Below are 27,746 nucleotides of genomic sequence, written 5' to 3' on the forward strand. Positions count from 1 at the left end.
TGAAATATTCCATAATATTAAATCTCTTAGAGTCACCAGCCTTAGCTAGAAAAATTTGCTTCACGTAAATTACTGTGGGATAACAGAACTTCCTCACAAATGGGAAATAACTTGTCTGATACATGTTTTCTTTTACTTTCCTTTTGTCTGTCTCTATTATGAGAGCAAAGTCTTCAGAGGAAGGAAAAAAGCTCTCTGTGTATTTGTTAGGTGTCTGATTAACAATTCTTTCCTGCTACCATCATATAACCAGAAAATAAGATAACTGACTTCACTGTATAGAGAAGTAAATGCAGTAGATCCAGTTTCCTATGTGATTTCTATGTTCTACTGTTTGCCAGAGCCTACAGAAGCTACCACCTTAGGCCCCCCCTTACTAAACAAAACCACAACATTGCAAAAATAAGTCAATATAGCTTTATTAAAGGACTTTAATCACTTCATAAATTTTTCAAAGCACACGCTCAATAGTTTCTCAAAGTCTACCAGTTCTCAAGCAGAACATACTTTTCTACAAAGTTGATACAAAAATCAGGCAGGAATCTCAGCACTAACTTGGCACACTGACTACAAGCAAAAGGCCATGCAATTTAGAAGCTGCTTCTCACCTAACACCTGTTTCTGGAAGTGACTCACTCATCTAGTGAGTCCACTAGATGACCTTTGAAGGTCCCTTCCAACCCTAACCATTCTATGATTCTATAATGCACTCAAATCCAGAACCTAAATCTGAAACAGGATCATTTGAAACAGGATCAAAACTGTGGATTTTTCACCATCTCTCATTTGAAGGGAGAAGGAGTTTCTTCCTCCAGTGTCCCTCTCCCCCAAAAGTTTCATATAATTAAATTCACTATTAGACTGGAGATCATCCATAAAAAGCAAAGCAACTGAACCTTCCTCCTGGAATCAGGAGACAAGAACCAACTACGCAAATCCCATTTTGGGAAAGATACAGCATTTCTCTTCAATATATTCCAGAAATGAATAACTTAAATAGATGAGCCTTCAAGAGGCACTGACAGGTACTTATATTCGCTGTTACAACAAAACATGTATTAACACACACATCCCCACCAAACTAAACAAGAAAGTGCCCCTGCTTTCCTGCTTCTCACTACTGCTATGCACAAAGGCTGAAGACAACCTATTTCCAGTAGACACCAGAAAAGAAATGCCAATGCACCTATTTGAGGCTGGTCAAAAAAAACCAGGCATTAGAAACAATGTGATAGAAGGTGCAAGCAAAACAACAATAGCTCACCACTTTTACATTACATTCAATTCTCCATGTAGAAGTAGTAAAAAAAAAAAAAAAAAAATACCACCACACCAAAAAAACCCACCAAACAATGCTACATGGTACAAACTTACTTCTATAATTGAATCAGCTAAAACAAAATTAAGTATCTTCTGTCTGTATTTTGCCAGATGTGTACTGACAACAAAAGTTGTGTGCTGATGTCTTTGCTTTTCTCATCCTTCCCTACTTTTTCCCACCACCTCAAACCTCCAGACATCTGACCTGAACTCAGAAATTTTGAAGACTTGATATACTCCAGATTGCACTATTCAGGTCCAAGTGTGATAGTGAGCATCTGAAGAGCAATACCAATAGAAGTGTCCTTGGTCCTACTGAGACTGGGGAGGTGTGGGACAGTATCCTCTTCCTGTATTCAGGGACTACCACCTTTGTCTCCCTGCACCTTTGATCTATTAAATATATGGTTGGATTTTCCATCAAGCATAATCTTACGGGAACTAGTCTTTCCTATACCTCACAGCTGCCTGAAAAGATGGCTGGTGGCAACAGGAGTGAAACTGTGATAGGGCATATGCCAATTAATTCATTATCTTACTTTTGTCCACGCTCACTTGAAGAAATACACGCAGTTTAAATCAAATACCATGATATTTCGAATGAAAAAAAAACTAAGATCCATGAGACTACAGACCAAATATCAAAATATTGTTTGACACATCAGACCTGGTAGAGGCTGGCCATTTTCTGAACAATTTTTTTTGTTTCTTTCTTTTTTTTATCCCCTTTTTTTTTTTTGTCAGACCAGTTTTTACACACCAAACTTAACTTGCAGTCACAATGAAGAGTGCACATATATGCAACCCATGCTAGTCAACCCAGCACCTGTGGGCTAATAACAGACCAAATATCTGGACTCAAACCACAAAATTGTTCCTTTAACACAATTTAACTTCATATTCCATCCACTAGCTGTTTGCTGTTCTAATATTAGTCTCATGCAATAGATTTTGCTGGAACCATTTGCCTATCAATACATATATACATATTTATCCATTTATACTGAACTTGGTCTCAAGTCCCCATTTCAAGAGATATTTTTAGGAAATAGAAGCTATCTGAGAGAAGGGAAGATCTTCCTCTGCTGGTTTCCAATACTTGAGTGGAATAGACAAGAAACACTATCTTTAGGCAGAAGTAAAACAAATACAATTTAAATATTCAAACAGAAGAACCATTTCTCAGCCAGTTGTACTCAGAATTCCTGTTAATTTGGTGCACAGCTTCAGCTTTAAGAAAAACAAATGCAAAGACTTGATTAACAGTCCTACAACACCTTCTTATTTTCCTTCCTTTTATTTGCAGACCTAAGTTGTTGTGAAATAATAATCTTACACCTGCGTGCCACAGAAGAGAGGTTCCCAAAGGAATTCTCTAGGCCATACTAAACAAGCTCTGGGTCACACCGCTATTAGCTAGGATACCCTTTGACCATCTCTCCACCAGTATGCGGCTCAGTATACCACTTGCCTACCCGTTGCAGAGGTGCCTAATAGTGACAGCTTTCCGGGCACCACGGCTTCACAGGCATCCAGAAAAAAAAAAAAAAAAAGTTTGGAGAATAGTGTTAAGGCAAACATCAGCAGCACTTTGCTATTAGCAAAAAGTTCAACTATTTCTGACATAAAAGAATGCCTGAGATCCTAACATATCTTCTCTTATGTAACCATAATAAATCAGCTAATCTGCTCCACATTTATCTGCTTGAAGTAGGAAAACCTGTCCTAACAAGCTGCAGGGATGTATACAGATCTCTGATGATAATGGGCTGTTTTCACTGTTAAAGCTCTTTGAGATATAAAACATAGCTAAGCCCACTTCTGGTTACAGATGACTTAAGAACCTAATTTGGGAAGCAGTTCTGCTGTACTCCAGCACAAGAATGACTGGAGGCTATACTTAGCTTCAAATAAAGCTAAGTTAATATGCCTGCAGAAAAGATGTATGATTCTTGTATTATGTTTGTGAAATATCACGCATGTTCCAGCTTATCAGTTTTATCTTTTCTGATTTATGTAATGCCTATGTGATAAAATTTTGCCAAAGGCATTTATTTGGAGTATCAAACAGTGGAGAAGCAAATGAAAAGCATTAAGGATGGTTTCACCTGTTCTTCGTATGGGCCTCCATGTAAGCCCATACTGTTGAAACAACATGGACACATGTCCACGTACAAGCACACATTGAGGAGAGTCCAGATGAAATGCTAAGTAGAGGATGAAAGAGAGTGACATGACACCAAGTATGTACAAAGCTAATATAAATGGAGGAATGACCTCTCTGCACAGTTTTAGTTTTCTTTGTTACCCATCTTTGTAAGAAATTCTGAGAAAATCTCAGCTCAAGTGTCATTGTCAAAAGCATCATGTATAACAAAATGGAAAGAGCAGTGGTGCAAAAACATTCCTTGAGACACACTGGGGGGACAGCAGGAGAGATAGTTATATGTAAAAAATAAATTACAACTCTCCAAGAGAATGGATCACTCAAAAAATGCCTACAAAAGATAGAAGCAGAAAGGATAGACAGAAAATAGAAGTAAGTTTTTGAAAGTTACAGGGTGCTTTTTATTTCTTCCAAATGCAGTTTTAAGCTGCTTTCTGGAGACACGAGATCCTGCAGAGATTTGCTAGAAGAATAAACTGAAATCAAGTTTTCTGTGCTACTGCACTATGAATAGAGTGTGTATTGAATGTATATCATACATATCCTATGTTGTGTCAAATTAAGAAGCAGATAGCCAAATGATGTCCTAAATTTTAACTGAAAAAGAACATCAGAACTGTCCAAAGACCTTCCCTGTTTCTCCCACAAGCACACACATACACACGCTGAAATTTAATTCATAAACAGAGAGTAGTATCATTTTTAGGTGCTGGAAAGTTCACAAAGATAATAAGAGAAATGGCTTAAACTCTTGTCTACCATTATAAAGACAGTAATAAAGCTTTATTACTCGAGTTTCTCACCCCATGAAGACATGGGGCCTGATTCATTCTACCTGGCACTAGCACAAGCTGAGAGTGGATGCAACTGCAGTATAGCCCTGACCCTGCTGCAGACAAAACAACTGTCAGCCTGCTTTAGCTTTCACCTCTACTACCATAGTCCTTAGAGTGCACACAAAGCACTGGCAATGCCATGTGCCTGCAAACTTTGTCCATGGATGGTCTCCTGTCATATCTGCTCTTGGATGCTACACTACACTTAACTACAAGGCTGTTGTCCTGCTAGCTTAAATGCCCTCTCTGTGGAAGGTGTTCAGTGGGGGGGCTGTGGAAGATTGGTTCATGCAACCTAAAATATGGAGCTGGGGTAAATGAGAAGCAAGATGCCTGCTTCTCATGTCACAGCAGTCATTTAAATTAAAAATCCAAATTCACGGGTTTTTTTGGTTGTGGGATCAGTTGCAGAGGTGTGTAAGTTCATGTGCCAATTTAAATAGTAAAAAATGCTCAATCTGAACATTTACTGAAGGCCTTGCATTTGCAGCAACTAGAATTACAGTAGAACAATGCTGAGTCTAATGCACACTTTGAAGTAGTAGTTTATTCAGTTAGACTGTCTTCAGGCTTTACCAAGAAAAAGATACTTTTTCAGAATTACTGAGGTCAACCTCTCACTCAGGAGCTGAACCACGGAGAACATTCAGTGTGATTCCAGCCCTCTGGAGCAGAACAAAATGCTTGGGGGAAAATATCTTCTCTTCCCCTGGCAGTAGCTCAGTGACTTCTTTCCAGGTTGTTCCTGGTACTTTAGCCAAGAGCTATATGGGCTTAGACTCTTTACCCAGCAACACCAGGAGTGTTCTGATCTAATAGCTTCCTGAGTCACTCTCACAGCATAAACGCAGCCCTTACCCCACCACATCCGGAATGTGCCACAGGAAGTTCTGAGAAGCTTAAGAAAAGTTTGCTTTTAAATGAGGTGGAAAAACTAGCTTTAGGCCTCAACCATGATTAAGGAAAGTTTCTGTCAAAAGTATGAAAAAAAAAAAGTTTATGAAGAGACTTTGCTCTGCCGTATTTCTCCATCCTGACTTCTCACTCAGTGCACAGGACTATAAGAAAATGTTGAACAACAGTAGCATACGAATATTGTACATGAAATCCGGGAGCCTAAGGACTTCAATGATATTCTCCAGACTGGGAACCCAACTTAAACACCTGTGAATAAAGGATACTTGGCTGCCACAAGCCAGATGCTTGTAATATTCACTAGGTCATTGCCAAGGTCTCACCCCTGAAGCCTTGAAGACAGGACAGCATGTCAACTTTTATACTGAAGATTTTAGCCTTGGTAATTGGATATAAGCCAATTAGTTTTGAAAGTGACCATTTAAAAAAAAAATAGTTCACAAACTAAAGGAAAAAGTGTCATTTTGCATCAATGGCACAAAACATAGTCATCTCTAATCTTGAATTCTGAAGCCACTGGCCCAGAATTCAAGCCTGGCATGTAAGTCAGCCTGCAGACAACTATAGCCCCCTTACTTTGGGATCCTGACAAATAACAATCCAAATAGGTATCATTAGATGATTTTACTGCCTCTCGATTCCAGTATTTTCTTGCCCTTTGCTTTTATTCCCTCACCTCCATTTATCTCAGAAGCAAATTGACTAACACATAATACAGCAAGATCAATTTGACCAAAATAAATTCTACCGAACTTTGAAAAATCAGTCTAAAAATACATGAAAAGCATCAACATAAAAAAAAAAAAGAAAGAAAAAGGAAGAAACAGAAAAAGAAAGAGAGAGCCTGCTGCAAGCAGGACATGGAACTATATTTCATGAGATTCTTTCCAAACTGAATTATTCCTCAAATCTATGATTTATTTAAATCTCAGAAATTGAAGTTGCATTAGTGAACAGTCATTGAAACAGTAATTTCACACACTTCACATATGAAGTGTTTCCCCTCAATGAAGATGATATAATTCTAATTCTAATCTAATAAAAATCTAATTCTAATGATGTTCACATGACTAAAAAAAATTACACTAAAAAATGTAACATTCTGGGTACTTTTTCAAAGCTTCTCAGGTATGCTACAAGGGCAAGGAAGATAAAATTGTCTGTAATTAGAATATCTGAGGCTTTCTGGCCATAAACTGGCAGTACTCTTCTCAGAAGTCATAGACCACTCTGTTCATTGCCAATGTAGTGACTCTACCGGCAGGCCTGTGTGTTGGGAGACAGACATGGTTAAAAATTATCATTTAGTTTTCCCAGTTAGCAGTACAGTTTGTACTCTGAACTTGGCAGAATATTTTTTAAAATGAAAAATTTGATGGAATATCACACTGTGAATGCTTGCTTTGTGGCTAGTTAGAAACCATAGATTCAGAATAATAATGTAATGTCCTTCACCTTTTCATTTATTTAATTTTAAACTGCATATAAGCCAAATTAACTTATCATTCTTTCATAAGGAGTATCAAAAATAATTATTCATTGCTGTAGCAAAGTAACTTACTTCCTGTATCATGTATTTCACATTAAATCTACAAAGTTCCTTTCAAAATGAGAAGTAGGTAGATTCCAAAATCAAACATTTATATGTGCACAATTGATACTGAACAAGACATTTTTGCTCTGTGGCACTTCCTAAAAGTTTGCTGTCAACTATCTTGCCATCCATTGAATATCCTCAGTCTACTTTGGTACCATTTCCTGGTTCTCCCCTTTTCCCTTTGGTATTTTATTTTCTCAGCTTTCCCATGTTTTGCTCTTGTCTAGTCTTTATTCTGAGCTCAGTCCTATTGCCATTTAAGATAGTGGAAAAATATTTCCTTTAACTTTAGTTGGACAGAATATTATGTTCTTGAGGTAGATATTTTCTATATTTGCATTGTACCCCTGGAATAACTTCAACAATACAGTATCCACAAAAGGCAAGATACAAAATTCAAATACCTGAAGCATAGTCTATACGTGCAATATAATAAAAAGTTTTTTCTTTAGGAACAAGTAAAAAATTGCGTCTATAGTCCTTTAGGCTTATTGACCTAAATAAAATAACATATATATATATATATGTACAGACACAATTCATCGCATTCTCTAAAATACTGTAAGGAGCAAAAAGAATCAACTAGCACTGCTAACAGTCACATTTCATGTTAATATTAAACTCCTGTATGGATTTTACTCCATCACTCCAAATCCCTTAGGGTTAACACAAGCTCAGAAATCCAGCCACTAACAGACACTAGCAAATTTAATGAGACTAGAAATGGGGTCAGACTAGCACATTTCTTAAGATCACTATACTATTTGTCAAAAAGGGAAAAAAAGAAAAAAACATTTACAAAGTTGTAGCATTCTTCTGCTAGCTTTCTTAAATTTGCTCATTAAAGGTTACTGAACAACTGATTACAAGATCCTCTGACCATTCCTAGGCAGCAGTCAATCAGATTAAGAGAGACCAGGCAATTAAGTAAGGAAGAAATTCCCAGGAAATGTGAATTGAAGTGACAAATATTGTATTTAACACAATATGGTACTAGTATTTCTAATAAATAGCTGAGATGACAAGTCATCGTAAGATTGTTAAAATATCCTTAATGAAGTTAGTTATTTTTTAAAACCAGACTGTGGGAAAACACTTCAGAAGTAACAATGTATGGGTAATTAATGATCATCCTCTGTTATAGACACAGTTGTAAAGAGAGTTTAGTGAACTCACTTACCAGGCAACACCACTGTGAGAATGACGGTAAAATACAACACATGGAAGGAACAAGTTAGTTTTTGTAAACAGAAGCATACTCTTCACATTTACTGAAAGCAGCTGCTAGGTAGCATTCAACATTACCAACCTGCAACAGTGCAATAGGATGGATGATGCACACGTATCATGCATAACAAGGCGTACAAGGTTATAACATACTGAGTGCTATATAAGTATCATTAAAATAGCAATCTTGTGGAGATAAGCTAATAAGGACTTCCATTGCATTTCCCCAGCTGAGGTGGAGGCAGGAAAGACACAAGAAGGTAAAGATGTTTGCCTAAGGGAAGGGATTAATCAGCAGTATAACCAGGGTAGAATCAGGAGGAATGCTGTATAATGCTCAAATGAAAATTAAAGCTTCAACAAACCTTACTGTCCTTTTGAAAACAGATGGCAACGCTGTCTTTTCTCAAAATAAGACAATAACAAATTCAGTAAATCTGCTTTATTGAGCATTAGGATCCCTTCATTAGTTTGATCTCTGCTTTTGAGTTGCGTGAAGAGGTGTATTCTCGTGAAGGAAGGCCACTTGGTTCTTCTCCACCTTTGTTAGCACAGTGAAGGTGAATGTCCCTGAAATACTTGAAACAAAGCCTGCATTTTATGCAGGAAAGATATTTTGCATATATTGAATACAACAGACAGGATTTCATCCTTAGTTGGCAAGATTACTAATTTGATGTCACAATAAAAATTTGATGCAATACTTATGAAGATACAGTCAGAAAGCATCATCGATGTCTGGTGGGTAAGGTAACCTAACATTCAGGCAAAATTCCTTCGCTGTTATTTCAAAGACATTCATTTGAGGGTCCTTCCTGAAAAGGATACCAGGTCCCAAACACAGGATATCCATTGGGCAGATGAGTACTGCTATTTCTCTAATACACAAAAAAAAAAAAAAAAAAAAAAGAAGAGTCTTCTCTATAGACTCCCACATTTCAAAAATATGCATTCTGAAAATAATCAGCCAAACTTCTTCTATGATAAAGGCTATACCAGCACTAGCTTGACCTCTTTACAGTGCTTGTGTGCCACATACTATGAAACATGCTACTGACCCTGACAAGAGGGATTCAGGCTAGATTCTTAACTGTCTTTAAGGATGAAAGATAGTGCTTTAAGGATGAAAGATAGTGCTTGATCATTTGAAGATGCAAGCAGGGACTGCGAGAATGAAGAACTGCCCATTGTACTCAAAGAGCAGGTTCGGGATCATCTAAGGAACCTGAAGGTGCACAAGTCCATGGGTCCTGATGAGATCCATCCGCGGGTCCTGAGGGAACTGGCGGATGAAGTTGCCAAGCCACTAGCCATCGTATTTGAGAAGTCGTGGCGGTCTGGTGAGGTCCCTGATGACTGGAAGAGGGGGAACATAACCCCAATTTTTAAAAAGGGGAATAAGGAAGACCCAGGTAACTACAGGCCAGTCAGCCTCACCTCTGTGCCTGGCAAGGTCATGGAGCAGATTCTCCTGGAAACCATGCTAAGGCACATGGAGAGCAAGGAGGAGGTTGGTGACAGCCAACATGGCTTCACCAAGGGCAGATCGTGCCTGACCAATTTGGTGGCCTTCTATGACGGGGTGACGGCATCGGTGGACAAGGGACGAGCAACTGACATCATCCATCTGGACTTGTGCAAAGCTTTTGACACTGTCCCACACAACATCCTTCTCTCTAAACTAGAGAGACATGGGTTTGATGGACGGACCACTCGGTGGATAAGGAGTTGGCTGGATGGCCGCACTCAGAGAGTGGTGGTCAACGGCTCAATGTCCAGGTGGAGACCGGTCACGAGTGGCGTCCCTCAGGGGTCCGTGCTGGGCCCGGCCCTGTTCAACATCTTTGTCGGTGACATGGACAGTGGGATAGAGTGCACCCTCAGCAAGTTCGCCGATGACACCAAGTTGTGTGGTGCCGTCGACACGCTGGAAGGGAGGGATGCCATCCAGAGGGACCTTGACAGGCTGGAGAGGTGGGCCCGTGCCAACCTCATGAAGTTCAACCAGGCCAAGTGCAAGGTCCTGCACCTGGGTCATAGCAATCCCAGGCACAAATACAGGCTGGGCGGGGAATGGATTGAGAGCAGCCCTGAGGAGAAGGACTTGGGAGTGCTGGTGGATGAGAAGCTCAACATGAGCAGGCAATGCGCCCTTGCGGCCCAGAAGGCCAACTGCATCCTGGGCTGCATCAAGAGGAGCGTGGCCAGCAGGTCAAGGGAGGTGATTCTCCCCCTCTACTCTGCCCTGGTGAGACCCCACCTGGAGTACTGTGTCCAGTTCTGGAGCCCCCAACACAAGAAGGACATGGACCAGTTGGAGAAGGTCCAGAGGAGGGCCACAAAGATGATAAAAGGGCTGGAGCACCTCTCTTATGAGGACAGGCTGAGAGAGTTGGGGCTGTTCAGCCTGCAGAAGAGGAGGCTCTGGGGAGACCTGATAGCGGTCTTCCAGTACCTCCAGGGGGCCTAGAAGAAAGATGGGGAAAGGCTGTTTAGTAGGGCCTGTTGCGATAGGACAAGGGGTAATGGTTTTAAAATAGAGGGGGGTAGATTTAGATTAGGAATTAGGAAAAAATTCTTTACGATGCGAGTTATAGAACACTGGAACAGGTTGCCCAGAAAGGTGGTGGAGGCCCCATCTCTGGAAGCATTCAAGGCCAGGCTGGATGAGGCTCTGAGCAACCTGACCTAGTCAGGGATGTCCCTGCTCCTTGCAGGGGGGTTGGATGACTAGATGACCTTTGAAGGTCCCTTCCAACCCTAACCTTTCTATGATTCTATGATTTAAAAACTTTCCCAACTAACAGCAAGCCACAAATATGAAATGCCAACTTTAATGAAAAAAGGTCTAGTAAGGCCAGTCGAACAGATTGTTTAAATTCATCAATTTGTTCACATTTTAAAGCCACCATAACTTCACAATTATTTTAATGGATAAACTCAAATTTCCTTCAGGTTAAAAGCCAAAATTCTTTTGTGACTTCTACAGTTCAACATAAAATATTTGACAGCATAGCTCTGGGAAGTAATATAATATGTTGCTACAGCATGTTATACAACTGAATGTGAAGACACAGTGATAAAACTACCAGAATGAAAAGGTTAGGAAAAAATCTTGCATTCTGGCAGGCTTGCACACCCCAAAAATGCGTAAAGTACAAATGAAATGCAATTATTTTTACTGCCTGGGAGCTAAACTGCTGACCTACATTTTAATATCCTGAATATAGGAACAGAGATATTTTACCCAGGATTCAAAGAAAAAAAAATAAAAATCTGGTAAGTTCATATTCCTCATGAATGCCACCAAATGATGGCAAATCAATAGTTGCTACTTTACTAACATCATCCTTTGGATCAAGTCAACTAGCATAGCTGAAAATCCTTCCCAGAAGGGCCATATGGATACACAAATCTGTTTTAACTACCACCATCAAAACACCCACAAACAACCCAACTTTCAGTTTGGTTACAGGTGGAATATAAATCAATAAAATCAGAACTACTTCATAGTAAAAGAAGCTCCCTTTCTGAAACTATCAAATTCTTTGCTGAATTGTTATAGGGTAACTGAGTGGAATGAAAAGAATACAAGGTCATTACATGAGGCATCATTAGTGCCTTGAGCTATGCAGCAACAGAATTTATTCCTTGTCACCAGAATGTAACTTTATTGCATTTTTGGCAAAGCACCTTCCTTTCTTCTGTAGTACTTTATTCCTACAGTTTACTGCAAAAAGAGGTTTTTTCAAAAAACTATTTCTATTCACCAGCATTCCATTCTTGAATGGTTTTTAAAATTCGTAGAGCTACGATTCATAAAGTCATGTAAGCACACTGAACTTTAACTCTGAAAATCTTCAGCCCTAGCTCTTGCATTATAGATAATACGCATTTGTTCTTTAGAGTTTCTTACAGTCTTTATCTGAATGCTTTAAAGAGCCACGACATACAGGTTCCTGACATCATCCAAATAAAAGAGATTATAGGAAATGTAGGATTCAAACTAGCAGGGCAAGTTCTATGCACAGTAAGTAGCCTGTAAAATACAAACAGGTAACACAAATGTTGTTTTCTACTTTGCATGGAGTGCTTGTCGGATAGGAAGTTCAGTTTGTAGTCATGTGGCAGTAAAAACACGAACTCCGTGGATGGTGTTCCAGAGACCTTTATTGTTAGTCAGCATTACTCTTTTATAGTCTATCTAAGTTACATGTGAAGTGCACACACTTAATCATCTAATTTGATTGGTAGCAATATACTGTTCACGCACCTTATGCTTCATTTGGATTGGTTATAGTTTTTTGGTTGTCTTTACTATTTTTGCCGTTGGTATTTCCTTATCTTGTTCTAGTTGCTGTTTTTTGTTATTGAGCAAGTGGTGTTCTATTGCCCAAATTCGTCAATGTCAAACAGTTGTGCTGCACTCTCTGCCTCCACATTTCCCCCTTTTTGTTTTTCTGCTATCAATGCCTGATGTAGTATTCTCTGTATCATTTTTTGTAGGCAGGTGACCAAGAACAGAATGTTAATAATTATACCTAGTATGATGCCTAGTATCACAATTCCGATTTTAACCAAGGGTAGCAACCACCCAGTTATGCCACACACAAGCTTAGTCAATAAAATTACTGATCACACATTATACATATTAATGATTGCTAAGCAAAACTAAGTTTCACTACCTTCTAGTAATTTTCTACTACAGCGTTCTTCTACCATTACAGACATAACAACTCCAGTAACTTTCTTATCTACAAGGCCAGTGACTAGTTTTTTGCAGGCCTCTGTTGAAACAAGCCATAAATTCCACTAACAATGTCTTGTATCTTAAAGCTTCCCTTCTCATTCCATGGCTTTCTTCCAGCGAGCATGATTGTATCCCTCCCCCAAGGTCAGTTTGCCTTCACTGACACCATACTGGCTCAAGAAATACCCACATCTCCCCCTTCTTTGTTTATGAGAAGAGGCTTGTTTCAATGCTTTATCTATTAAAGTCTGCACATATTTCAACACACACAGAATACAGACCAAAATACATATATTAAAAAAAAAAGAATAAGCATCCTACAGCTATTTGTAATAAGCTTTTATCAATCCACCAAAAAGATTTCTGAATATATAAAAATCATCACTTTGTTGCAGTTTTTTGTACTCCTTTTTGCAAGTTTTCAATACTTTTGTGAATAGATTCCAAATAATCAGACAGATTCATGCAGCAAAGCCCATCAAAATCCTGACAACCATGATTTTGTGCTAATAATAAAAAATCTATTGCTGATCTATTCTGTTACCAACTCAACTACGCCGAAGACACCTCCAAGCAGGAGTATGATGATCAGCCAGGTCAGAGCAGAGAAAGGAGGCAGGCGCAGCACCTTCAGGGTGTCCCCTGTTGTAAATAAAGTGTGCTCTGGGTCCTTTCTCTCTCCTCCACTCCGAGCCACCTCTGTTTATACCCTCAGCAGATGCAGTGAAAGAGTAGTGACTAGACGTTGCTGCATGTGTGGCCAGCACATGCAACAAGGCCTGTCATATATGTGCTCTGCAGGCTAACAGTGGTTCTGTTTTGTAAAGTAGCATAGCGTATAGAATCTACATCAGTTAGCAGTGTTGATAGTGCCGATGCAGTTGTGTTTGTTTGCTTAGCAAGCCAACAGCCCAATTTATTTAGCGTAGCTAACACCTGGGCACTTGCCACACCAGGTGCAAAGACTGAAGCAGCAATAATTTCACTTGGTTTCCAAAACTCTATATTATCTTGGCAATCAGATTCAAAACTATGTGTACTTCATTTAGGTCTTTTATGCTGTCTGGATTTTGATATGTGCTCGCGTGATTACACCATGCTGTATCATTGCGATGTATAGGTCTTAAAGCATTTACAATCATTACCCCTCTAGTAACATAGTCATAGGTAGGAAAAGCCAGAAATACAGAATAAGCCCTTGATTATCAGCAGCAGACACTACAGGAAAACATGAACAGAAAGAATTCAGTACTTATAGAAGTTGTCTAAAAAGTGTAAGGATATATATATATAATCACTGATTAGATAAAGCATTTCAAGTACTTGTACTTAAATATGATTTTATGATTAATTGTGAACTTGAGCACAGTCTTAGAGCTGTGTATACTTACAAATGGATTGCTGATTCTTGAAGAGCCAAGATGCTATAAAAAAAATGAAAAGGTGAGGCAAATCCTCTGAGGACAGGCATTAATAACAGAAGTGGTAACAAAATGCAGAAGCCATGCAAACATGAAGTAGAAAGGTAACAACAATTGAGATAGGTAAAAAAAGAATAGACCATAATGAGATAAAAGTGAAAAACGTTTATTCAGGTTAATTCACAGAAGTCACATCCCTAGGAATCATCACTTGAGGGATTCATATCTAAGAAAATAGTTAAATAACCAAACAGGAAATGCTTCAATGAACTGACACGCAACCAAATGACTTGCTACCCAAAATTCAGTCTAAACCAGAACTTAACTTGAACTTAAAGGCCAGATGAGCAGATGGCATCAAAACCTACAGAATACGAGGGGCAAGAGATCATTAGCTAGTTCCATAAAAAGGAACATACCTGTGCAGTTTTGGCCAAGACTCACTTTTTATGACTAGATAATAGTCATAATAACATACTTTCCTCGTCTTCAACTCTGAGGACTAAATCACCCAGTATTTGTGAGCTTTGAGACGCTCTAGGGATAGAAACCCAATAGGTAGATCCAGTCTTTTCCTGACAGCCCTATTTGGAGTTCTGTTTCTTAATAAAGAGCATGTGAACACAATATTAAACCTGTTGAAAGGCTCTTCATGTCTTATACCTCAAACTCAATATTTTCAGAACACCTCTTCTCAGCTGTACAGAGGACATATGAAACTCCAGAAGTAAAATCTGATGTGAATAGTCCTTGAAATAATTCAGTTCCTGAACAGGTAGAAATGTATCTTACTTTACAAAGATTTTTTACACATCTTCCTTACTAGGAATATTTTGTCAAGTGCTGGGGGTTATTTGGATGAGAAATGTAATTTCCATTATTTAAAAAATAATCAATTATAGACTTCCATATTTTTCATCTCATAAACCCACATGTTCCATGAAGTTCTGCATGTTTGTCGTCCTGATTTGGCAGAGAAACAAGCTGAACCAATGCAGTTTCTGCAGTATAAAAATTCTGAATTTCTCTTCCTTCTATTTCAAGTCTCAACTTTCAACTTTTGGCAAACATTATCTGTCAAAATATCAACTAATCCCAAATATAAACACTTTTTTTTTTCAGTTTCATAAAGGCATCGACATTGTTTCAACCAATATCTCTTTCCCCACTGGCAAGCAGCAAAGTAGTCAGCAGAGTCGTGAAAGACAATACAGTGCCTAGCATTTCGCAGATGGAAGGCCTAGAGCTCTGGAGATAGCCTAAGAAGTGTTTGGTTTCTGTCTGCTTACAGAAAACCTGCAAGCTATTTTGAACAATTCACAGAATCACAGACTGGTTTGAGTTGGAAGGGACTTTTAAGATCATCTACCTTCCACTAGATCAGGTTGCTCCATCCAACCTGGCCTTGAACACTTCCAGGGAGGCGGCTTCTCACACAGACCCTTCTAAAGCCCTGCTCATGCTACACATTAGAGAAGCACATTTTTTGGCACAAATTATTTTTTAGGAAAAGGTTTCAAATCTGAACTTAAAGAACACACTGATTTTTGTGTGTGACACTGGCAAATACCAACTCCTGGATTTTGTTGTTTTGGTTTTTTTTTTAACTACTTCATTTATTTCAGTAAACTTGAGTTTTGGGTAAGATGATTACAATTCTACCTGGACTTCAAAGGCATACTTTTCATACATTAAGCATATTCTTGCTTCCATTGTAAAGTTGTGCCTATAAAAGAATATATTCTTAAGTCTTTTAATGAATCTCCTTCCTTCAGCAACTTCCTTCATATCTCACATAGTGCACAAAGCAGATGTAGTCACTACAGATTCTACACAGTTCCTTTCACCAGAGAGAGCATACACACACAGTGAACAGATCTCCAGCTACCACATTAGCTACCACGGAGAAGTACAAAAATAGCACTCCAAAAAATAATAAAAAAAAAACTTAAGACAAAAAAAATAGTAGGGTAAAAAACCCCAGAAGTCATACTGGAAGAAATTCGTATTTCGTAAGAGCTGATAGATAGATAGAGCTGACTCTAATACTGATATTCTTAATAACAAAGGGTACATGAATCTTAATCTATATAACAGGACACTTAAACAGATCATCTAGAGAATTTACCAGAACACCTGCAGATACATAGTACATTTTAAGGAGTAATGCAAGCTATAAATATGCATGGTGTGACCTCATTCGTATTGTTATTTCATAGCACTGGGATCTTTAGTTCAACAAAAAAAGGAAGAAAGCAACAAAAGGAGGAAGAGGAAGGACTGTCTTTTGGTTAAGAACTGGGGGACAGGAAACCTTGACTCTATTTTTGGCTCTGCCACAGAAGTCCCTTACGGCAAATTTTTCCAGCTTTGGGGTGTCCAACGAAGAAAGAAATTTTGAGAGATGACATGCTGACATAACCAGAAGTACCTAGATTTGAAAGGCTTGTCTACTTCCTGTGCCTCATCTCCTTCATCTGAAGCAGTGATAAAAATTCTCATCTATATCACAATGATGATGCAAACTTCCACCAGAACACAATGTAATAAGAGTACAGTAATAGGAAAAGGAAACTAAATATAGACACTTATTAGGTTTACCTTCCTGGTCCTCATGTTCAAAGTATTCACCTTTCAGAAACAAACAAAAAAACCTTTAAATAATCAGTGTTGCACTTTGTTTGTATGAGTGTTGAAATTATAACTTCCAATATCATCTTTCATTTTTGAAGTTGTAAGGATGTTTAGACAATGTATTAAATAGTTCAGCAGTATTGTATTTCTGAAGATCAGGAAGAAATATTCTCTCTGCCTCCTCCTCCACTTCATTTTCAAAGTGCCTCCAAGATATATAGCCCAAATTTCAACATCTTTCAGCAAGATGAAGTTTTTTTCTAGTTTGTTTTTTTTCTGGGTTTGTTTCTTACTTGATTTTGGGTTTTTCTGGGGGTTTTTGATGGTGGTTTTTTACCTAATTTCCATAGAAAACCTTCATTTATTCCTTTTTTGAAGATATGTCTAATAACACTGTATTTCTTACAGTTGCAATACTGAACTGAACGTACAATCTGAGAAGCAAAAATGGTGTCCTATTTCACTGTTTGTTATGAGTACTCTTTCTTTAACTGAATGACTTCAGATTCAGCACTCCAAATTTAAGCTTAGTTTACTATCCAATATGGAAAGTACAAGACATCATGACTACAACGGAAAAAAAAAAGTGGGTAAATTACAAATTTAACTTAAAGAAAACAGAAAGGCCAATGAACTTTCATTACACAGGAGGCAGGGGGAGGGACAGAGGAGAAAGGCACTGTCTTTTACATTGGCTTTCCCATCTGGAAAAACTCAGCAGAAATATGGAAAAACAATACAAACAGAAAGATGTGAGGAAAGGGTCACATTTTTCAAAAGCAATACTAGAATAACTCTGCTGCAGAGCAGGGATATATGCATCTCTAAGGAATATATACACACTTCACATGCTATAATGAATTGACCATCACTGATGGCAACAGAGTATTTTTTATGGTCCTGTAAAGTGCATTAGGTAGGACTACTGACAGTTTTTGGAGAGATAAGTTCTTTGTAAGTGATCTATTTGCAAGTGTTTTCTCTCCTGGCAGACAAAACTATCACTAATTTTAAGTTCCTAACTCAATTAAACAGAAAATAAAGTTTCTGTAGTAGTAGTTTGTCATTTCCTCAGGATACTGTATAGTTTTAAATACTGTATCTATAGCAGTCTAAATGTCAATTAGAGAAAGCCGGTCTGACAGTATGTTAGAAAACCACTAGCATAGTGACTCAATACTCTAGAGACAAGCTGTGATTTCCCACAGTATCTGAAGAGAGAGAAGAGCGCAAACAACAATTCATGCAGCACAGAGACCTAGTTTAAGGCCCCAGTTCTAAATTCCTTATACAGCCAAGATAACTATTGACTTTAATGGCTGCTGTGAAAACACCAGGAATCAGTTTGCACATGTACGGTACACTTTTCCACAGACATTCTTGCTTAGGGATCTGTCTGCTTTTACTTCTGAAAGATTCTGATCTAAACCTGAACCAAGGCACGGTTGTGGTGCTACACAGTACTAAAATTAGTTGGATTTGCGTTACCTTTTCCCTGTGACAGGATGAAACAGTGCATGCCTTTAAGTTAATTTAAGTCTCTCTCACAAAAAGCAGCAGCATAAACGGGAATCCTGAGACAGGCATACATCCTAGGCTTGGTTACAGAACAATAAAGAAAAATAATTCTTGAATCTTGTAAGTTATTTTGAAACCTGACTCAATCCTTTTAAATTCCCTATAGAAACCATATCACTCCTTTCTCTAATCCAGAGAAACAACTTAATCTCACAAATTCTATTTCCTTGGAAAAGCTATTATGTTGAGTGTTTAAAAAAAAAAAAAAACAAACAAAAAAAAAAACCCCAAAAACATAGTGCAGAGTTAATGTAAGATGGCATGTTTTGTTCACATAGCACGGCAGAGTTTTGCTTCCCTGAACGCAGTAGAACTGACCTGCAGGCAGTTTCCTTTTCCAGAAATCTCTAGCCCACAAAACTCAGTGCTTCCCAGTTCTGTGCTGCTGTTACTTTTGAGTGCTGCATGCATTATTCCTACTCCACATTTCCAGTTGCTAGCACAGAGAGTCTGCAGCTGATTTCTCCATTTATGTATTTGCAAACAAAACTTGCCACCATCAACCCGGATCAGCCCTTGCAATCCACAGGATCAACTGCCTTGGTTCTGTTTGCAGCTAGTTTTCTGCTAGAATAAAAGGCTTCACTGGCCCATTTTGCAACCTTAGTTCTTGGCATAGTAGTTGGCTTTAACAACTTCTTTGACTTTTGATCCAGGATTCAGCTTCTAAAACCTATTAGTTATCACCAAGCAATTAACCTGGATGCCTGGCACCTTATCTGACTGTTGGTTTAGTCTCAACATTTCCATAGCCAAGTCAGTAGTCTGTCTTTGTTACTGTGTGCATCTGAAGTGACATTCTGTGGCTCCATCCCATGGAAGAAAATTAAACTAGTAAATGAGATAGGATACCTCATTGCTGTTTATACTAGTCCACTCCATGCTTAGCTATTCAGGTCTTCTAGAATACACCAATTTCCAAAGCATGTTTTGGCTAGAATCTAATGAACAGTACCATTTACCTTGGCACGTGGGATCCACAAACTATGTTCCTCCATATAGCATTTATTCCAGAAGACAATATACTCATATGGTCTATGTGACAGTGAGCCTAACAGCATTATCAAAGTATCTGCTGGAAGACTTGTGTAGGGAAAGGTAGAGAAATATCAAATTTCTGATGAAGAAAAGCATCAGATTTTGAGATTGCATGTCAGCAGCCAGTTAATTATTATAAAGAATTACAATCTGACTGGCAGAAAGAAAAGACTAGGAGAAAGACTGAAACTTCAATCTTTTTTATTTCTGATTTTATTCCTGCATTCAGCAGCTCCCATTCCTTCTCTCCCCCCCAAAAAAAAAAACAGTTGTGCCACATATCAAGACTGTAGTTCAATGAGAATGTGGAAGGTAACTGTATTCATTTTTTTTTCTTTTCATAGAACCTCCATTATCATAGAATCATAGAATCATAGAATCATAGAATCATAGAATCATAGAATCATAGAATCATAGAATGCTGTGAGTTGGAAGGGACCTTTAAAGGTCATCTAGTCCAACCCCCCTGCAAGGAGCAGGGATATCTTCAACTAGATCAGGCTGCTCAGAGCCTCATCCAGCCTGGCCTTGAATGTTTCCAGGGATGGGGCCTCCACCACCTTTCTGGGCAACCTGTTCCAGTGTTCTACCACCTTCATTGTAAGAAATTTCTTCCTAATATCTAATCTGAATCTACCTCCCTCTATTTTGAAAGCATTACCCCTTGTCCTATCACAACAGGCCCTACTGAACAGTCTTTCCCCATCTCTCCTTCTATTATGCTAGAAGTGGAACTATACTACACAGATAAAGATGCTAACCAACAGCCAGATTTCAAAAACTTGTTGATTAGTAGAGTTACCAGTGTCTCCAGTCCCACCAGGGCACCACATACTGGAGAGATTATACTATAATCTTCATATCATTACCGTAGCTACACCTGAAGAAAGCCAATCAGATTAAAGAAATCTATGTTCATAGTTTTCAGCTGTCTTCACAGAGTGTAGCGAGTTCCAGTGATTTCCATCATGAGAAAGAACTGACCTAGTAAATACAATCACATATCTACTGCAAACATGTTCATCCATTTAAAATTATGACTCTGTATTTGTTGTCATGATTTACCAGACTGCAGGAATATAAATTTGCAAATACCTTGAAAAAAGGACCCCACATTTCCACATTCATTCTCAACATTTTGAAAGAACCTTACCTAAAACTGAGTTTTAAAATGAGTTTTTTAAGCATCTTTGGATCCTGAAAGGAAAGTGCAGCTGCAGCCTTAGAGGCACTTAATCACTCAAGTCAAGATGACAGAGTGCACCACTTACCGCTGAACAGGTAATGGAAGGGAATCCAAGTGATCCTCGCCCTTAAAAGCCATATTTATCCTATTCTTATGTGCACTTCTCCATAGCCTGGAATCTAGAAAGAAAACAGTCATTTAGTAAATGGAAGGCATTTAGTAAAAAAAAGAGGCCTAGAGAAACTCAGGCCTCTTCAATCCAGACTGGCATGGCATTTTCCTACTGATCTGTGTAGCTAACTCATTAAAAACAATTAAAACAACTTATTTTCTGCAGGCTACCACACAACTCCAGCAGGTAACCAAGGCCTTCAAGTACATTTCATGCCATAAGAGATAGAGTTTGCGGATTCCTGAACTTTCTTAGACTACTGCACAGGTCAGAGCCATCTCGGTTGAACATTTCTGAGTTAATATTTTATTATTACTTACCCTCATTTATTTTGAATTAACTTGAGCTCTAGAGGAAATTGATCTAGTGTGTTTGTAATTCTTCAGATTATTGTGAGAAAGACTGCAAGAGAAAGCAAGTGTATGTTCGTATGGTTTCAGGATAATTTACTTCTACATTTACAGAAAGGCCCTTGATGTCTAAGTTACTGAAGAATTGGATCCTTCCATGTTAAACAATTTCATTTTTCTATCAGTTTGAAATGCTGTACACATATTTTTTCCTCTATGTTTTTCCTTTATACCTGGTGACCAAAAGACACTTCCAAACACTACTGTACTAGAAAGAGAGAAGGAGAAAGAGAGCCTTCTAATTTTCACAAAAAGGAGGGATGTTGTTTCCCTCCCTTTTTTTTTTTACTAGCCCCATCTTACATAAGGGCATTACCTACTATAGATCAATGTGTATTCTCAACAAGAGATAGAGAGGATTTGTTTTACCAAAAAAAAGGTGAAGTCGTTCCCACTCACCCACATGGCTAGAGGAAAACCAAAGCAAATTATTTGAAGGAAGATATTAATCCATGACTCAAGAAGAACAAGGAGGAAATGAATTAATTTGGAGGAGGAGACAGGAACAGTGGGCAAATGATGCTTTCTTAGATGCAAAGAAAAACCTAGGATCAATGGATCTCACTCTTGGAGAAAACACTTCACACACAGGAAATTAATGCTGTTTTTGTCACTAACTGAGGCAGAATGTTTTTGATGTAGCCACTTGTGAAATTCTGCCATTTGGTTATTGGCTAGATTCTGCAAGCTGAGTCAGCCAGCATTTAAGACATTTGCCACTCCAAATTGCTCTTAATTGACACAGATGATCCTCAGCATCTTTGCTAGCAAACTGATCTCATTGCTAATTCATGTCCCTCTTCTTTTCCTAAGATCTCACAAACATTCTCCTGAGTACATGAAAGTACTACAACCAAAGTAATACATTCACATGCTTCATCCACTATTAGCACCAGATTGCTTTGTTAATGGCATCATCCCATGTCCCTCCTTACCCCTCAAATTTTCCTGGAAATAACAAACAAATCTTCTTAGTCCATGCCTCTAATGAAGGAGTATATTGAAATACGGGAGAAGAATCCATTTTTGGGGGGGGGGGGGGGGGGGGAGGAAGGCCATTTAAATGTTACCGAATTCTTGGATTTAAAAAGATTGCAGATATTTGATAGACTGTGCCTGAAAATTCATATGCCTGAGTATGGAAATATTGGTGTGCATCCTTCTGCTCCCATGACACACCAAGATCTGAAAGACAAGCTTATTGTTATTGAGTTTATGATGCACAGACTTCAATAACAACAGGAACAAATCAGCTATCTTCATTTCTTGGAAATTTAGTAGAAATTTTTGTCACTTTGTCAATACATTTAAGATCACCAAATACAAATAATCATATAATCAGATTTACTGAAAATAGTAAGTTATCATGATTATCACTCTCTTCCTTTGGAAAAGATACTTTTAATCAAAGACTAACACATCTGCATAAAATCTTAATCTCCAACATGAAGTTTCCTCTCCTAAATCCTGTCATGTAAAGGACCAAGAAAATAGTCTTTCAGCCTGCAGAAGTACAGACTTCCTGGACACTAGCTGTCTCCTTCCGCTCAGCACCAGGCACAGGATTTACCTTCTTACGCTACAAACACAAAATCAACAGCTTCCTTCTGGCAAGCTAAAGTGCCTTCACCATTAGCTCAGCCCACTAGGAATTTCTACACATACAAATCAAAGCATCTGCTTGTACTCCATTACTTTTAATCAGTGACATAACATACACAGACATAAATTAGATTATTGCACGTCATTGTTCCCTGTAAATTAGAAACCTGACAAAAATACAGCTTTTTATATGCTTTCTTCCCACAAAACACACATTTATATTATGCCTGAGAGCCTTTAAAAACATTATCAACTTCTACTTAGAGGTCACTTATGTTCTAGGAACAATAACAAAATGCCACACCAATATCTTAACCAAACAGTCTGTCTCAAGACTATGATTAGATATTGGCTTAAATCTTTAAGCCCAAGTTAATGTTGGTGACAAGAGGAAATGCTGTCCCCAAGCACCTTGCCATCTGCCAGACAACCAACTGCAGCCCCAGGACAGCAAAGCACCACACTGGTCCGCCTAAATCCATGAGTACAAGTGAGGTTGAAGATCCAGTGCCTGATATGGTACAGGCTTCTGGTCCTGCTCAGAATGGCTCCTCCACACGCTGGGCAACTACAGTGCTCAGTGGCAGACATCACTCAGTTTTTGGTGTTCTCATTCACCTTTCTGGGTAAGACCAAGACCACTGTACGTCCTAGTAAAGACCATGACAGGACTTATGAATCCTCCTGTTTAGTTGATGCTGTTTTTTATTAAAGGCCACACCAGTGTTGAGCTTTACTCAGCATTCTTAAAACGAAAGTCTCTTACTATAGCCGACCATGTAGACAACCACCCTATGCATCAAATCAAGTCAAAGCAAGAAACTTTGAGTGTATCAAATTTTTCTTCTTCTACAGAAATCATCCTACTCAGAGTCAAAAGCTTCTTTATTCTAGCAAGTACAGGACAACAGACATGGAAGAACTGAGACATCCAGTTACTAACAGAAATACATAAACTAGCAACCTGTCATGAAAACTTTTCCAAGGATTTTCTTTGAGGGACTGAAACATGGGTAGGGCAATGCGCACAGCCTTTGCTGCAACTGCTGTCCTAGCCTCTGTGCAGAGACACCAAGTTCAATAGCTTTCACACCATGGCTATACGCAGCTAAAACAAGTGGCATGCACATATGCACACACACTCAAGGATACACAAACTAATCATATGCCCACGTGCCTCTTAATCCTTCCCACTAGCTGCTTCCTCACAGATGGTGGAGGCAGTGTGGCAGCAAGCAGAGCTACAGATCTGAAACAGTGCCTGAAGTCAGAGACCTTTATCTTAATGATCATTTAAAAGATGCCCTTCTGACTTAGAATTTCATAAAAACATATAGACAAAACATATATATGCATATGTTATGCATGTATATACATATACACACACTCACATTTGTTAAGTATATACATACTAATAGGCAACATTAGCAGAGTTGTGTAGAAGAGGCTAACGTTTTATTCTACTGGCCTCATTGGCCACTGGTCAAGCCCACAGTTGGTCAGAGATGCTGTGTAGGTAAAATTGTACCAAAAAAACATTACTTGCAGATTGCAATACTGGTCATTTTGGTACAAGCCCAGGTGACACTTATGCTGAAATAATAGATTTGTCATTAGTGGACTTTTATAAGGACAATTTTTTAATATCTTACATAGAATTTTACATAAATAGATGTCTGCACATAAACTTGCATCATAAATATAAATAACAATTTATAATCAGTTTAGTTCTTCTGGTAGATAGCAGTGTGTGTGTGTGTGTGTGTGTGTGTGTGTAATTAAATGTATTCAATGAAGCAGCCACTCCTCATGTCCTTCATCTTTCTCTTTGTCATGTCAACACTGAATTAGATTTTAAGATGTTATTTCCTCATGTTTACTGGATAGATGTAAAAAAGCAGACCACAAACCACATTTCACTCCCATTGAAAAAAGTCAGTCAAAAGCTTCTTTCAGAGAACTACTGCACAAGGAGAAAACAAAGCATCACACCCTGAAACCGCATGTAAGCATTGCTAACAGAAAAAGTAGTGTCAACAGAGGATGTCACCTTCATGGCCAAAAAAGCACACCACCAGGAAGAGGTAAGTTGCTTATATACAAGCACCAGGCCCTGATGCTGGCAACTGGCACAGAGAAACTATAAATAGAATCATAGAATCATAGAATCATAGAATGGTTAGAGTTGGAAGGGACCTTCAAAGGTCATCTAGTCCAACCCCCCTGCAAGGAGCAGGGACATCTCCAACTAGATCAGGTTGCTCAGAGCCTCATCAACCTGGCCTTGAACATTTCCAGGGATGGGGCTTCCACCACCTCTCTGGGCAACCTGTTCCAGTGTTCTACAACTCTCATTGTAAAAAATTTTTTCCTAATATCCAATCTAAATCTACCCCCTTCTATTTTAAAACCATTACGCCTTGTCCTATCGCAACAGGCCCTACTGAACAGTCTCTCCCCTTCTTTCTTGTAGGCCCCCTTGAGGTACTGGAAGGCTGCTATAAGGTCTCCCCGGAGCCTCCTCTTCTCCAGGCTGAACAGCCCCAACTCTCTCAGCCTGTCTTCATAGGAAAGGTGCTCCAGCCCTTTTATCATCTTTGTGGCCCTCCTCTGGACCTTCTCCAACTGGTCCATGTCCTTCTTGTGCTGGGGGCTCCCGAACTGGACACAGTACTCCAGGTGGGGTCTCACCAGGGCAGAGTAGAGGGGGAGAATCACCTCCCTCGACCTACTGGCCACGTTCCTTTTGATGCAACCCAGGATGCGGTTGGCCTTCTGGGCCGCAAGGGCGCATTGCCGGCTCATGTTGAGCTTCTCATCCACCAGCACTCCCAAGTCCTTCTCCTCAGGGCTGCTCTCAATCCATTCCCCGCCCAGCCTGTATTTGTGCCTGGGATTGCCATGACCCAGGTGCAGGACCTTGCGCTTGGCCTGGTTGAACTTCATGAGGTTGGCACGGGCCCACCTCTCCAGCCTGTCAAGGTCCCTCTGGATGGCATCCCTCCCTTCCAGCGTGTCGACGGCACCACACAACTTGGTGTCATCAGCGAACTTGCTGAGGGTGCATTCTATCCCACTGTCCATGTCACCGACAAAGATGTTGAACAGCACCGGGCCCAACACGGACCCCTGAGGGACACCACTCGTGACCGGTCTCCACATGGACATTGAGCCGTTAACCACCACTCTCTGAGTGCAGCCATCCAGCCAACTCCTTATCCACTGAGTGGTCCATCAATAGCTTAGAAAACTGTCAAAACAGCCCACCCATAAGTTAGAGGAGGAGTCTCATCCTAGTTTACAACAGGCTTGGCACACCTGTGGAACCTGTGCAATGCCTCATTGGCACAGCGATGCAGCTGGGAGCTATCAAACCACTGGTTCCACAGCAGCAGACTCTGGCCTTACAGGAACTCCCTACTGAGAGCCTGCTCTTGCTCAAGGCTGTTTAGCATTGGAGAGCAGCTTCTACGGTGCAATGTGGCTCTTCAGCATCCTACAAAACAACTTGCATCTTGTAAATTCTCCCAGTTTGAATTTCTTCTCCATCATTCAACATATTACTTTATATTTAACAAGCTAGAAATTAGGGGTATTTTAGCAGCTGAGTATTCTGTTAGAAATATATCCATGTCTAAAAGTATCACAGCAACAGCACATATTCAAGGTGAAATAAGTGACTCATTTACTCCTTCTACTGATGGCCCTAAGGAAGTTCTCCATCACAAAATGATGTCCTGAATTATTAAGCCCTGAAATTCACACAATTAAATTCACATATTTTAGCTCGTTCACTGCACACATGTCCACCCTTGTAAGGGCTTAAATCAAAAGGCAAATCCATGAACTTTCACCACCCCGCTTCTAACCCCTAACATCATAATTTCAACACTAAGGACATCTTAAAATAAGGTCAATCAAGAGCATCATTTCTCTTTCTGAAAGACAGAAAGCCACACATCTAGACTTTATTAATAATCATCAGAATTAGAAGAGCATGTTACCTATAAGTAACATGATTAACCTGAGAATAAGAAGTTGTTACCTGAAAGTCATTTCAGACTAGATATAATTTGATTAATATGAATGGTTCCTATCTGTAGTAAAGTACCATCTCTGTTCTGCCAAACAGTGTCTGTCCTTATTTTACAATTCTGGGAGTCTGGGAATCATTAGTTATTTTTCTCCCGGTACACAGAATAACTGTTAATGGAATGCCACAAATCAAATTAAGAGCAAAATTCTGACACCACTTATGTGATAGATCAGAAAATAAATACATACACTCCGTCCTTCAACATCACATCTGGTCCATCAGAAGGTTTTCATACTGACTATTTGAGGACTCAGGATCCCACTGTCATTTTGCATTATAACAGGCTTATATGGACATGAATTAATTACACTAGTAAAAGCCAACTCAGAATTAGGCTGGGTGTCACAAATCTGAGAAGTCGTAAAACCAGCGGCAAGAAAAAACGAAGAGTCCTTCAAATGATGCGTTAAAATGGGTTGCATTAGCATGGGATCACACACATAGATGTATTTACCACACTCCTAGAATGCAAAATGAAAACTGGAAGAGATGGGAAAAGGCGCTACTTGCAGCATTCACTCATGGTAGCTGCTCTTGCAGAATCAATAATCAAAGAGGAACCACTACTTAGTAGTTTATGCCTTACACTTCAAGTACAATCTGAACCATAAACCCATTTTCATTCACATGGGGCTTTATTTTGAATGCATATTTCTCATCTTTTCTCTCTATTTTCTGCAGAGAGAGGATCTAATTTTAAACAAGTCTCTGACAGTACCCCTTCTAAAATATATATACATACAAAATATATTTTTAATGTTATCTATTTATAAAATATATTTAAATATAATATTATA

General features: G+C 39.0%; 1 protein-coding gene across 1 annotated transcript in view; it reads right to left on the bottom strand.

The window, feature by feature from the left end:
- INSC (INSC spindle orientation adaptor protein) overlaps positions 1-27,746 on the bottom strand; it is a 161,171-nt gene that overhangs the window by 92,084 nt on the left and 41,341 nt on the right. Inside the window, exon 2 of the mRNA XM_086748805.1 lies at positions 20,755-20,848. Within this exon, the coding sequence (XP_086604931.1) occupies positions 20,755-20,807 (53 nt within the window). The 5' untranslated portion in view covers positions 20,808-20,848. The remainder of the gene's footprint in view (positions 1-20,754; positions 20,849-27,746) is intronic.

The sequence above is a fragment of the Chlamydotis macqueenii genome, chromosome 5 (genome assembly GCF_036417535.1).
Source record: "Chlamydotis macqueenii isolate bChlMac1 chromosome 5, bChlMac1.mat, whole genome shotgun sequence".
Lineage (NCBI taxonomy): Eukaryota > Metazoa > Chordata > Aves > Otidiformes > Otididae > Chlamydotis > Chlamydotis macqueenii.